The sequence below is a fragment of the Hippocampus guttulatus genome, chromosome 1, assembly GCF_054856545.1.
Source record: "Hippocampus guttulatus isolate MCC_2025c chromosome 1, RoL_Hgut_1.0, whole genome shotgun sequence".
Classification (NCBI taxonomy): Eukaryota; Metazoa; Chordata; class Actinopteri; order Syngnathiformes; family Syngnathidae; genus Hippocampus; species Hippocampus guttulatus.
In genome coordinates, this window is record NC_141261.1 from 28,509,865 (window position 1) to 28,525,120 (window position 15,256).

Below are 15,256 nucleotides of genomic sequence, written 5' to 3' on the forward strand. Positions count from 1 at the left end.
TCAAGATTCTGCTCTATTTTCACAATGACTGAAAGATTCTGATGAGGACACCAACAGCAATTTATAGTGATATTGACCCATGCAAGACAATATCATTGTCATATCATTGCGCATAGTTTAGGACGTTTAAGATATGCGCGTCCTTCCTCAGCGTCCACGCTCCGTCTGCTCTCACATGCGCACACACACGCACGCACACGCACACACATACACACACACACACGCGCACGCACAGACACACTCCTTTTCTTCCGCCTCTTCACAGTCCAGATGGCCTTGCTGCCCCCACACTGGCTCACTCCCCCACATTCATTCGCCCTGTGCACCCCTCCCTTCTTCTCCGCTCCCCAATGGAATATGTTTTTGGGGGGGGGGGGGTTGAGAAGGGGGGGGCTGGTATATATTTTTTTATTTATTATTTATTACTATTTTATTTATTCATTTAGTTTTTCAAGATAAAGGCATTTTTTTTCTAGAGGAAAAGGCATGATTCACACGGTTCGGGAACAAACCAAATGATGTTGGGATCCCACAAATGTAGAAAAGCATAAAAGGTGGAACAAAAAAATGTTTATTTACAGAAAAACAGAAAACAAAAAAGTACAAAGAGCCAGGAAAACACTGCATCAACATAAAGCATTAGTCAAAAGCAAGGGAATTGTTTAACCAGAAAATACTAGAAACGAAATAGCCAGAGAATTTAATCAAGTGAAAACAAAAACTGAGGAGGAATTACACCATGCGAAAAATACAAAACAAGATCAATACGGCCAAGAGCAAACAATGAGCATGGTCAAGAGGTCTCGAAAAAACAACATTTGAAGGACAACAGCGAGCAAGTTTAATAATCTGACAGCCGTCGTCCGAGTCCTTTTATAGTCGAGTGATTGCATCGAGTCATGGGTGATCCGCTGGACGGAATGCCTACCACTGCAGCCGGAGCTGAAACAAAACCGAAAACAGATCAAACCATGACAGTGATCTGAGAATAAAAGTTGTGTTTCAAATTTTGAATTTAATATCATATTATTATGACTTTATTTAGGATAAATTCAAATAACAGTAATCTCTTGTTTATTTTAAGTGTTACGTTCCAGACCACCCCTGTGACAGACAAAATCTGGGTAACAGCAACCCAAGCTACATGTACATGTACAGTATGCATTTTCACACACACACACACACATACAAACATCATATATATATATATACATATACATACCCTGCGATTGGCTGGCAACTGATTCAGGGTGTCCCCCGCCTACTGCCTGAAGACAGCTGGGATAGGTCCAGCACCCCCCGCGACCCTAGTGAGGATCAAGCGGTTCGGAAAATGAATGAATGAATGAATAAATATATATGAGAAGCAGGTATTATTTCTGTCTTCTGAGGTCATCATGTTCATGTTCTACACTGGTTTAGCTGTGACATTGAATGTGTGATGTGTGTGTGCCTTTAAAAGGTGGGCCTGGTCGTTGAGTCAAAGCAAATGAAAATGTAGAGGTGACTGGCTGTTAACTGGCTAAACAGTAAGCCACTCTGCGTCAGTCTCGGCTGGCCGCGTAAGAATGTGCTTGTGTTTACTGAATTTTGAAATAATGCACAATATAAGCTGGGGGAAAAAAGTGCAAAAAGTGGACTGTGATAGTAAGGGACAATTATACAACTTTTTAACCCGACAAAACACATCTTTGTTCTTACAAAGACCACCTTTTTTCTTGAAAAATATAACTATTATAACATGATCCGTTTTGAATGTTCTTTACAAAATAGGCATTTGTTTTTAATTTTGTAGCATTTAGGGGTACACACTGTAGTCATGTTTAATTGGTGTATCTTATGTAGGATTATGAAGGGGGTCTTTGGAAAAATGTTTCTTTGTCACTTTGATTCACTCCTCTTTCATCTATAACGGCTTCAAACAACAAAGTGTATGCAGGAAAAGTGGTTAAGATTGCACGACTGTCTGTGTCTTATGTGTTGTGTAATGGTGGCGCGGGAACCCACGGCAGCTCCTCTTGTTGTCTGTTGTCTGGTTGACAGGGAAGAAATTTCATCTGAGCTGTATGTTGCACATACAGTGCATTTGACAATAAAGTTGTACTTGACTTGACTCGACTTGATGTTTCCTAGGTAAGGGGCCCTTGGAGCTATCCATTTTGAGAACCCGCACCTTTTATCGTGAAAAATGGCAAAACTGTCTCCCCATATCTTTTCCCATTCGGGTACTTTGCTGACTGCGCTCACCTTGATCACTGCGTGACTCGACTGTTGCTAACCACAGACCAAGCTCTTCAGAGAGCCTGTCCTTGATGAGAACGGGGGGTCGGGGGGGGCGTACTTGTGGACAGTGACATGCCAGCGCAGACGTTCCAAAACTCGTCTTCATAATTAGCTGTCCTGTTGTGCACATGGATGGTTGTCAAACCAGAGAGAGAATCAGAGGGAGGGTGAGGTGTCAGGGCTGCATTGTATGAGGAGGGCCGTCAGAGACATAATTCAGGATTACCTTTCACGCACACTACTCAAACATTTTCTCAGCATACCGAAATCCTTCATTGTTCACAGATTCAAGAGTCTGGACTTTATGAGAGTGTTTCAGTAGTGTGGGTGAGAGTGAATGTTTTATTAGTGCATATGAGAGCATTTCATTTCTGTGTGTGAGATCGTTTTGGTAGTGTGTGTCAGCGTTTCATTTGTTTGTGCAAGAGTGTTTCAGTTGCTTGAGTAAGAGTGCTTCAGTCGGTGTGACAGTGTTTTAGTCAGTGATGTGACCGCAAACTAATTCAGCAGTGTGTGTGAAAGCATTTTAGTAGTATGTGTGAGAGTCTCTCGGTGGAGTGCACCAGACAAAAATAATCCTTTGTGTTCATGCAAGTTTTTCAGTGGTGTGAGTGAAAAAGCTTCAGTAGTGTGCATGACAATGTTTCAATAGTGAGCACGAGAGCATTTCATCCATCCAACCATTTTCCGATCCGCTTTATTCTCACATGGGTCGCGGGGGATGCTGGAGCATATCCCATTCGTCTTCGGGCAGTAGGCGGGGTACACCCTGAACCGGTTGCCAGCCAATCGCAGGGCACACAGAGACGAACAACCATCCACGCTCACACTCACACCTATGGACAATTTAGAGCGTTGCTTTTGCCTGCCACGCATGTTTTGGAATGTGGAAGGAAACCGGAGTACCCGGAGAAAACCCATGTAGGCACAGGGAGAACATGTAAACTCCACACAGGAAGGCGGGAGCCCAAATCAAAGCCTGCACCTCTGCACTGTGAGGTCGACGCGCTCACCACTGGACCACCGGGCCACCGAGAGCATTTCAGTCCACTGAAAAAACTTTGTTGAATTTTCTCAATTTTATTTCATAAAGTGGTTGCACAAAATAAAATAATCAGGATTCAAGTACATATGTAGACTCCACATCTCGATGCATGTCATTTTATTTTATGCACTTAAAATAAAATTGTGTAAATTTAGTACGCTATTTTTTTCAGTGTAGTGAGAACATTTCAGGAGCATTTGTTAAGGTGTTTTAGTAGTGTGAATGACCGCATGTCAGTATTTTTGAGAGCACTTTGGTCGTCTGTGTGAGAGCATTTCAGGAGTGTGCGATAGCATTTTAGTAGTATGTGTGAGAATTTTGGTTGCACAATAGTGTGAGAACAGTTTAGAACGGTCTTTAGGGGTGTTCACATGGCACACATTTGCTCCGGCGCTGCACCGATGTATTTTGTTGCGATATATTTTGCACCGCAGCAAATTGTGTGGCGCGTTCACACGTACAAAGCCGCTGAGCGTGTCTGCACCGGCACAGCGTCGGTGCAGCCCCACTTGCGTTCACACGGCAGTTTCTGCAGCGGAGCAAAACGACAGAAAACAAATGAGCTGTCGTGTTGGTTCTTTTTAAAACGTATACACAACTCAAGCGACTACTGGACAGGGACGTCCTTCTCCTTCTCGGTCTCCATGCCTTCTGCTCGAGAGTGACCGCCCCCGAAAACGTAAATCAACGATGACTTCAATGACACTTAGAAAAGCAAACACGTAATGCGCCAAACAGAAAATCAAGAGAGGAAATCACAAAATAAATTATATGGGGAGCGGGGGGTTGTGAACACACAACAAATGAACAAACTACACAAACAACTCCGAGACAGTCCAGTCTCCTACAAAAGGAAAGATGTTACCAGCCAAGTCTTGTGTCGTTATTAAACAAACACATGACGGAAGTGCGACAGAGCGCGAAAGCAACGCATTCTCGCCGTACGTAAACTCTTCACAAGCATTTGCTCTGGAGCAAATTTAACCCAGTTGCGTTCACACGTGCGAATTTACACCGGTGCTGCTTCGCTAACGAGCATTTGCTCTGGAGCAAATTTTTAAACCACCTCCCTGAGGTGGATCAAATTTGGTCCGGTGTAAGCTGTTTTCCGGGGCTACGCCGGAGCTAATTTGCGCGTGTGAACGCTCTATTTGACTTCTTACACTTGTTTCGCGTTTTTCCACCTACAAGTCGCTCAAAGCGGTTTACACTGATGACACAGCATCAAGAGCAAAGGGAACGTTCAGTTTCTTGCTCAAGAACACACAGGGCCGGGGATCAAACCCACAACCTCTGGGTTGGGGGACGACCACTGAACTACGATGGCCCCATAGTGGTGAGGAGCGGATGAGAGCATTTTAGTCATGTATAAAGTATGACCGGGGAAAAAAATTCTGTAGTTTTATGTGAGCAGTTCAGGAGTGAGCCCCCAAAATATCCTGTAATATGTGTGAAAGCATTTCAGTAGTGTGTATGAGAAGTGATCCTGTTCCTTGACGGCCCCTCATAGTTTTGCTACTGGGTGTATATGAGTGGGTTCCTTGGCAGGAGAATAAAGCACAAATAGGGGCGAGTGTGCATGTATGATTGCGTGGGTGTGTGTGGCAACGTGGGGGTTGAAGGCCAAGAGAGAGACGGGTGTGGTCAACGGTTGCGGTGTTCACAGGAAGTGGCGGGGTAGGGGAAAGGGGAAGTGAGCCACCCCCACACTGTTGCTCGCCTCCTCGGGGATGGAACAAAGTGACCTCAGCTCAAAGCTCCCGCCACACCTTCTAACCCCCTTACACACACACACACACACACACACACACATCATGTAAAAAAAAAAAACATACTCATGGACAGTAAAACCCTTTTTAAGACTTGTCAAAAGTGATTTATTTATTTGCTGGAAATGCTGCGAATAAACTGAAGGATATACACAATTGCATTTTTTATTTTAGCATAATAAAAGTAGCGAGTAATTCAATGATCTAGAAGAGCATTGTTTATGTTTAATGATCTTTCTATTGTCAACATTGGCAATCATGACACAAAACAACAGTTCAGAAGGTGAGTAAAATGGTTAGTAACACATTTAACAATTGAATTACACTATTACACCGTTTCAATTAGGTAACATAAAAAGTCTAGTTCAACATTTAGGCATAAATATGATTTTATGTTCTGCTGATTTAATTTTTCATCCTGACCAATTTATATACTGTACATTTTTAAGAATTATAAGTACTGTATTTGTAAAATGTTTTCACATACTAGTTAGGATTTCGAAACGAAAATTCAAATATTTTCAAATAAAAATAAGCAGAGGCATTTTGTGGATTTAAACCACTGAAAACCTTTGAATAATTTCAAATTAAAACCCAAAAGGAGGGTGTCAACCTACAATAGTTTGTGTGTGCATTGCGCCGCCTACTGGTCAATTTGTGACAGTTTCACAGTCTTTTTTTTTTCCACACTGAGTCTTGAAACCTTTCGAGAATTGTTCAACGTGTCATCCACATACATTGATGTAAAGCACACTGCCGAAGACGCAAAAGAACACATACGGTAGAGGTACAGATAGTTTTACACGGTATTCCAATACTTCTTGATTATTTGGAAATAGCACAAATATTTTGAGATTTCCAGCACAACTTGTGATCAATTAAAACACATTAAAACTGTAAATCAATTACTTTTTGAAATTTTACGGCCATACTTACAGTTTAGGCGCTAGGGGGAGTGAAAGGTTACTGATGAGAGCTTTATGTTATGTAACTGTATATAATGCCCACCTCTGAAGATACTTTGTACAATTTATACGTGTTATTTGGTTTCAGTGTTAGGACTTATTATTACTTTTGTCATTTCATTTATTTGATTTTTTTTTTTTATAAATTGAGAGTATTGGTCAGTCTTTAGTTTGATTTATTTTTGCAAACAAATTATTGACCAATTAAAAGTCTTGAAAATAGCTTGCTCTTTTTGATTGTGCAATGTGCAAGGATCAACAAAAATGTTTTTTTTTGTCTTGAAAAGTGGGGGCTTTGGAGATTCATGGATCTGTTTTTTTTTCTTTTGGATGACCTTCATGGACCTTCTTGCCTGGGTTGAGAAATGCGCCAACATTTCACAATAAGGAGCACTTCGGCAATCACAGAACAATTCTTCAAACAAAAAGGCTTCAAGCTGCTTATTGCCACTCCCAGTTAAAGTTCACTGTCAAACTAAACATAAAATAAAGAGAATTACACTTTGTTCATTTCAAACAACTGCTGCTTAGACTTACAGTCCCTTGCTGAATGTTTTATACGTCTCCCTGCTGCGACACATCGGATTCAAATGATCAGGATCGTCATCCAGCTTCTGCACACCTTGATGATTATCTGTTCATTTTAATCAGGTGTGGTGCAGAAGGGAGAGATGGAAAACAGGTAGGACAGCAGCCCTCCAGGAACAGTCTTGAAGACCCTTGCTTTAACCCTTCAAGCAACAGACTGAACACCCACGATGCAGCAACATGTCGGCATACAATATAGCAGAACTCCAACATTCTTTATCCTCTGCCGAAAGCAACAAATACGAATGCTGTATCGATGAGCTAAAAGAGGAGTTGCAATGCGTCTATGAATACCATGTGTTCTATTCACTGACAAAAACGTTTTCATTCTTCTTAATCAAAATAATGATGCCATTACTATGTTACATTCTGTACATATGTTATTGGTGTAATATTATGGGATGCCTTTTTTTCTTATTAAAATACACATTACACCATTTTTTTGTTGTTTTTGGAGGAGAGGTAAGAATGGATTTGTGGCCATTCCATTCATTTCAATGGGAAAAGATGATTTGAGTGTTTTGATTTGCAGGCGTGGTCATGGAACAAGGCACCACTGTATCTGCTTTCAAATAAATTGAAAAAATTGAAAAGACCTCTGAAAAATAAATATCAAACAAAGCACAGATACCTGAAGAATCCACTCAATACATCTGTGCGTAACATGTGGAAACATGAAGTACTTTACTGTCCAATCAGAAGGCAAAAATATATTTGGGAGTGGTGTGTCGATGCTGCCGTCAACGTGAGTTGCTATTTCATGGGCTGACAAACCTGAGATTGAGCCTGAAACAAAACCATTCTCAAGTTGGTCAGTCCAAGAAAGAACCACTCGGTATGTCCTTCTGACAACACTTTGCACACTCACCAAGTCAAATGGAATAAAAAAATAAAAATCTGAATTATAAAATCCCACTTTGGGGTCCACACTTTCATTGCCCCAAATAGACCTTAGCGGAACCGAATGCTTGAAGTTTGAACTGTGCTTCATAGGCGGGTACCTTCATAGGTGCCATTTTCGGGGGTCCTAACTTGTTTTGCCCAATGCACGTGCCGGCATTATACCAATCTATAGGTGGGTGTGCCTTTAGCGTCCTCTTTCACGCCCACCCTTTCCCTTTACCGTCCGCATGCCTTCCTCAGTTACGTGCGCTTTTCGTCGATATAAGCAGCGTGGCCGCGTCACCAGCTAATTAAGCTGACTCCTCATCAAAGTGACACAGCAGCTTCCCAGATTTTGCCTCTTGTCGCAGCGACCACTTGGTGGGATATATTCCAGCCAGTGGACACATTAAGAAGGATACATTTCAAACATGAGCAGGCATAAGGAAGATACTGTGTAAAGTAGCTTTCATTTTTCAGCAGCACGTGGTTTCGCATAATTAAATGCATTCGAGAAAATGCTAAAAAAAAAAAGGTATATACAGTATATATATATATATATATATATATATATATATATATATATGTATGTATATACATATATACATAGTTTTTCAGTATGACACTAGAGTAGATCTGCTCTTGCACTGAACATCAGCAAAATCCTATCTCCACATTCAGAAGCAAAACTGCAGCAGCCTTCGGCAAAATCAAAGTCTTTTCGGCAGTTTTTACTTCTTTATAATTATTATTGAGAGATGTTTCACATATTGGACTTTGACATGGAGTAAAAAATTGAAGCAACCAATTGTGATTCACACATTATTCATCCAGGCATCAACAGAAATGTTGCTCCTTAATTTGTCAACTTTTTTTGTGCCTTTGAATATCAAGGTAAGGTCTATCTCCATTTGAAACCACTTTAATATTATTGTCACTGTTATTGTTATTTGTAGAAACAATTGTCATGAACACTGCACCCATGGTGTAGACGCCGATGTCACAACCCTCACACTTTTTGACACCCGTAATTTTCACATTAACCTCTCTCATTTCAAAACAATTACTAAAATAATGACACGGACCATGTCAAATATTATTTTAAAAATCTGCCGGGCAGCATGTACTATAATTTGAACAGTGCCGACGTAGGCCTACTACGCTACTGTTTCTGGTATTAGCGTTCTGTGAACAGAATATGCAAAATACACAGTTCATAGAACACACGAACGAACACACACCACACACACACACACACACACACATACACACACACACACACACACACACACATCTATACAAATACAGTGGACCACAGCATACTCACATTTTGATCTTATTCTTTTATTTTTTGTTTGTTTATTTTAGTTTTGTTGTTTTTTTGGGGGGGGGGTGGTGGAGAGGGGGTGAATTGAACACACATTTATCATGGAAAACATATTGGCGGTTTTTCAACATTACTTGAAAAAATTCTCCCAAAATAATTACATACTATATATACTTTTCAATTCCTTTCATTGGCAGATTTTTGCTCTGAGTAGGCCGGCCCAGTCCCTGTAAAGGTAATCTACAAATAGTACATCTACAGTCTACACACATCCCACACATATCCATTTTAATTGGTACTGTATTGTTGATTGATAAAATAGCCTGAAAACAACTGCATTTAGTCTATTCGTTTTTCCTCAGTTGCTTTGGTACTTTTCTCAGAACAGAATTTAATTGCCCCAAACTATCTGTTCATTTTTGACATCATTGCGTCACTGGTGCACATCCAAAAAGCAGATTGTCATTTATTTGAACAAGTTACAAATGCTGTGGCATGTCCGTGCAAATGAAGATGGACAATTCTCTGCTGCTTCAGACTTATCGATTGCTTAGGTCACGTTGATGGGCTTGTATGACAATGGCCATTTGCCACTACTCCATCGTGTAAGTCTTTACATGCAAAATGGTTGCACAAGTTGTCATAGTATGTCAAGCATATTTCTACACATTTCCATTCGACTTTTTTTCCTGGGCGGAGCTTGACTGTTTCTAACGAACAGAGAGGTGTGAAACATTCGATTCATGATCAACCGGTTTTCTGAAATAGCACATAGAAAGTGAAGATAATTGCTGGAATGTGGATGAGAAAATGCGTCCCAAAGGAAGTGGAAAGACTGCACTGCAATTCCTACATTGTTGCGTGTAAAACTTTCCCTAAGGAAGACTGTTCCGTGTTCATTTCTGCTTTGTATTTTTTTATTATTATTATATTTTTTTAACAGTAGTTACTCTCCTCATACACTAAGGGGTAATCAGGGCCGCCGTTTCCCCAACATACATGGGGGCCCCCCAATTTGCGTGAGGAGATGCATTATGATTGTATCATGACAAACGGCCGTCGAGTGACCTTCACACATCATTGGTCAAATATCCGATAGGACCCCCGCCTCACCCCGGCATCCTTCACAACCCTGATGACACACACACGAAAAAAAAATTCGACCAAGAAAAAAAAAACCTGTAACTTGGAGCTTTGGCGGGAGGGTGTGTGTGTGTGTTTGGGGGGGGGGGGGGGGGGGGGGTCATCATCTGAGTTACCAGCAGCCTTTTGTGGAATCTACAATTTAGATAATAATGGTCACCAAAACCTTTGCTGTAGTTTACTTCAGAACACCCCTTCAGAGTACAAATTTGACATGGTTAATTTAGCTCTTTTATGCGTACACAGTGACACAAAAACTTCGAGTTCTGATGGCACTGACATGTTCCGTGAAACAAATGTTACCTTTTGAAAGATGCGCTTAGGATTCTGAGAAAGAAAAGTCCCAGTCAGGGTTTACTCACTCCTCAGCCATGGGGCAGCACATCTATGTGAAGGTCGTGCTGGTCATGGAGGTATTCAGTGGACCAGGACAGCAGTGGACCAATTCTGAGGAAAACACTTAAAAGAATACCAACTCAAATAATTGAAGAACACACCATGGACCCGAACAGCCACTCCTGCGTCAAGGCGTGACCTTATTTTACTCTGCGCTACCAATGGGGACTTAGTACTTAGTACACACACACACACACGCACTCAAGCACACACATACGTTGAGCACCTTCCTGTTGGTTTTACTGCTAGTGCTAAATTTTCCACTGACACTATCACTCAAAGGACCGATGTCAAAAAAATGCACTGAAACTTCAATGTAGTTTTTTTTTCTTTGCAATTTGCTCTGTTGAGCTCGCTGCTGCAGTTTTCTCATGTGCGTTGAGGGAGTGGAACAGAAAATACTTTTTAAAAATGCGCAGCACATTTTGATCATGTCTGCGCTCACATCTTCTGACAGCTGCAGAGAAGCAAACAAACAAGCCCGCTGATATTCTTAGCTCCCCTCACGTCTTTTGACTGTCCTTCACACACACATGCACACGCGTGCACACACGCAGACACACACAGCATTGTCCTCCCGCTCCCAGTTAACGCCTCTTGTAGGTCAACATGTGTCTGACGGGCCGCTGTTTTGTAATTGTCCGTCAGGCTCATCAGACGTGTGTCAATCATACTTTGTCATGACAGCTGTCAGTGGTCGTTACAGAAAGCAATGGAAAGATATCAAGGTTACTTTCCACGAGATGAGGACAACCACAACATCCTTCCTGTTATCAAGGGTCTTTTTTGTCGTTTTTAAAATGGAAGATGAAGGTAAAAATAACTCTTGGGTGATGTTTGTTTCATTGGTAAATAAAAATTGTGAATGGGGAAGTCAATGTGACCTGCTGCTTGATTAGCCAAAAAAAAAAGATATAGGCCCTCTTCAGATTATCGTTTTTGCCTAGGAAATGCCCTTTCCCCAAACGAGATGAACCGAAAGTACTTGCAGGATCGGCTGATTCAAATTCCAAAATGCTTCGGAAAGGTGCCTGGATGCTCAATATAGAAAATGCGCCCGTTTCGATTTTGACCTTCATTTAAACATATGTTTCAAATGGTCAACATTGAACTTTCGAATATTTGTATTTAAAGCTTTGAATTATATTTCAGTCAATTCCACACCGTTCAACAATGTAGTAGCAAGACCAAGAAAATCTTATTTAGTATAAAGTTTTAAATTGTGTCGCTTCTCATAGTACTGAAGCAATCACAAATGGACTGCTCATCTCTTGAACAAAGCCCTGTTGCATGAACTGATGAAGACTTCTCAAATTAGGGGCGGAAAACTTCAATTGCGTTGCTCTTAAAAACTTCCCGTTTCTCTTTGGTGACCAGGCACGGCTCAAGGGGGGCTTGACTCATACATTGGAGGGCTGAGAAAATAATTTATAAATATTTTAGAATATTAACGAAAATGGTGGAGGGGCTAAACTGGGCCTCCACTGAATTCTGACGGGGCAAAAGCAACTTCTTGCCCCAGAGTTGCGCCATCCCTGATGGTTACGACTTGAAACTAGCCTACATCTGTGTAACAGAAATCAAAGACACTGTTAGGACACAATCAAAACAATTGCACTTTTATTAAACATATACAAAAAAAGTTTTAAACAAAACAGTGCAAAGGCATAAATGAAAATAAGGTGACAAGCCAACACTTGTATTCAGCCTTGAAAACTATTTTACTTACAGTAGCCCGAAAGACGAGCATTGATGTGCCTATTTTTTTCAACAACAAAAAAAAATTTATCAAAAGAGGCATTGTTTCAAAGATTTTTTTAAATAGACAGGAGTGCACATAAGTGGTGTGCGTGTGTGCATGAGCACTGGAAATTGCAATATGGTGTTCCAGTAGTATGAGCGTTTTTATTTTGAAGGTGACCGTTGGGGTGCGTTATGTTGCACAACAGATTATGAATTCGCGTTGTGGCAGCTGGCTTGAGTAGGGGTGGCATTCGTCATGAGACGGTGGCCCAACGTGCGCAGTCGAACTACCAGGCTCACTTCGATGGTGATCTCCGTGTCGCGACACCACGGCTTTGACAATCTGTCCCAATAGATGTTGACGTGTGTGGCTATACTGTATTTTTACCTTTCGTATCTTGAAGTTTCTTTCGTAACAAGTGGCAATATTTTCCTGCTGAGGAGTTTCGTAACTTGAAAATTTCGTAAGAAGAGACGTTCGTAAGTAGAGGTACCACTGTATATACACACACGTGTGAGAGTGAGTGCTCCAATTTTCATTAGGATCTCTGCGGGGACTGTGATGGACGGCTGTGTTTGGCTAAGGCGGCCAGAATGACACCACAACATCGGTTTTCAAATCTACAAACATGGTTTGAGTCTAATATTTGATGTATGGATTTTAATTGCATTCAAACCTTTATGGGTGTGGTTTTCTGTTAAATCTTGGTGAAATTATTTCTCTTAAAAAATATCTTGTTCATGGGACTGAATTGACTAGGAGCAGGGTTGCTTTCATGGGAAATGCATTGTACTTCCTGTACGACAGGTGGCGGTATGCAACAAAGGACAAAAAGGACCAAGAAAAACAGCGCAAACTACTTGGATTGGATTTTTCAGTTGGCCATAATGCGGAGGTGGAATCTGATTTAGGTCAGCCATTTTAAACTTTAATTTAACCTTTCGGCTATTTCGTAGTTAACACAACTGCAGGCAGCCACCAGTACGCTCCCGGTGACTTTATTTTTACAGATTACGAGTGTGTCAAATAAATGTATGTGAAATCTATACGAGCATATGTATGTGTACTGCTCTTTGGATAGGCACCGTATGACGTAGATACACTGCAATCCATTTACCATTTTAATCATGTATTTTTTTTCATCGGTTGGACTATGACAAATGACGGAGGGGCAGAATTTTGTAAAATGCCCACCTGTGCATTTGATAACCATGTCAACATTTGTATGTGCACCCCTGGTATTACAGGTCTAATTGTTTTATGCAACAGCTTCAAACAAAAGATTCTATATTTTCAACACTGCAAGTGTTTTTGTTTGTTTGTTTTTTGTATTACCCAAACATGCTAGGCCAAAAGCACAACAGACAATGGGGCTGAAATGTGTTTTGACACACACGTTTTACCTGTCTGCCTGCTGGTAAGACTTACAATCTGCAGTCACATGAAGTATTCTCTAAGTATGCTTTCAGCTACGTTGTATACAGCGTCTTGGATACAAAGAGAGAATTGGGGGGGGATACACCTACCACATTCTCCGACTGAATGATCGTTCTGAAAGTGCTCGTGAAAGTAGATTTTGTGCACTGATTTAACTGCAGATGGCTGATACTTTTTCCCCTCAGTGCCATGTACAAATTCACATTCAGTGTCATCCACAGTATGAGGCTTTAAAGGTGAGATTGCAAATGTTCCGCACAGACCAAGCTAAACAATGAACATACTGTACAAAAATATCTTGCGCTTCATATCACACCTTCATGAAGAATAAAATAATTTAAAAGCTTTAATTTGGTTACTGTACAGTGTGACTGTTTGGCTCCGGGCCCCACAGAGGCATCAAAGTGCACGGCCAGTGACGCATGTCGAATCAGTAACTGGGCTCATCAATCTCGTCGTCACTCCAGTCAGGAGGTGCATCAGTTCCAAAATATCTGTCCCCAAAATTTCCTAGGGGGGAAAAAAATGGGACAGTCACATGGGAAGAAACCTTTGTGATTTTTTTTGTGATCCAATGTGCGTCCAGTTAATATATATCCATCCATCCATTTTCTGATCCGCTCAACCTCACAAGGGCTGTGCCAGAGCCATTACCAACTGTCTTCGGGCAGTAGACGGGGGACACCCGGAACTGGTTGCCAGCCCATCGCAGGGCACACAGGGGACAAACGACCATCCGTGCTCACATTCATACCTAGGGACAATTTAGAGTGTTCGATTAATCTGCCACGCATGTTTTTGGAATATGGGAGGAAACCGGAGGACCGGAGAAAACCCACGCAGGGGAGAACATGCAAACTCCACACAGGAAGACCGGAGCCGGAATCGAACCCTGAACCCCTGCACTGTGAGGCCAACACTCTAAACAGCCGCCCACCGGGTCACGTGTCGTGAATATCACTAGGAGGAAATGTTACGCACCCACACACAATCAGAAAAAAATCCACGGGCTGGAGACCACATTAAAAACTTAATAACTGAGGATGCCCCCTCAGCACCTCGTCCCCCGACTCCACCCCTGGGAAAATGCTGAGCTGTGCATAAGCATGGATGCACTGGACTGTAAAAACCTATTAAAAAAGGTGAACCTAAAAAAAAATGACTGACTGACTGACTGGTAGCCATTTTCAAAGCAGTGTTCCCATCTTGCCGGCTGTTTTAGGGCATTTTGACTGATCTTTTGAGACCCACACAATATTGTGTTTTGGGTCAATATAACCACCCAACCGACCAAAACAAATAGTCGACTCTTCTTTCACCTGAAAAAAAGTTTTTTTCCCTAAACATTTTCGTTATTTTATAATCAGAAGTGCAACATGGATTGGTTTCACTAAAAACGGCCATTTGTAACAAAATTGAAAGACACACGTCAAGCAGAATGACTTTGACCTCATTATTTTTTTGGGCATTTGTGATTATTTCAAACTATAAAACAAACAAACCCCAAAAAACTGAGAAATGTCTTTTGTTGGCCGAATCAAAATTTCTTAAGAGACGAATAAGAAATGCACAGTGAGCGGCGCTGACTGAATGTCTCGGGCTGAATGTCAGTGGCTGTTATTTTTGTTTATTTATTTTTTTTTCACATGGCATTTGGCAAATACTGCACTAAATGTG

At 41.3% G+C, this 15,256-nt stretch overlaps 1 protein-coding gene and 1 long non-coding RNA gene across 9 annotated transcripts in view; both read right to left on the minus strand.

The window, feature by feature from the left end:
• Positions 1-548: 548 nt before the first annotated feature.
• On the minus strand, positions 549-10,558 carry LOC147211261 (uncharacterized). Its single transcript, XR_015102386.1, has 4 exons — positions 10,365-10,558; positions 2,248-2,400; positions 1,223-1,307; positions 549-942 (listed from the first exon to the last, which is right to left on the minus strand). It is a non-coding gene; the product is annotated as an uncharacterized LOC147211261 (long non-coding RNA).
• Positions 10,559-12,001: 1,443 nt separating this feature from the next.
• Positions 12,002-15,256, minus strand: part of uckl1b (uridine-cytidine kinase 1-like 1b) — a 30,199-nt gene continuing 26,944 nt past the window's right edge. For all 8 annotated transcript variants that reach the window (XM_086124613.1, XM_086124611.1, XM_086124614.1 and 5 more), the window contains exon 15: positions 12,002-14,089. In XM_086124613.1, coding sequence (XP_085980739.1) covers positions 14,010-14,089 — 80 coding nt within the window. In that variant the 3' untranslated portion in view covers positions 12,002-14,009. The remainder of the gene's footprint in view (positions 14,090-15,256) is intronic.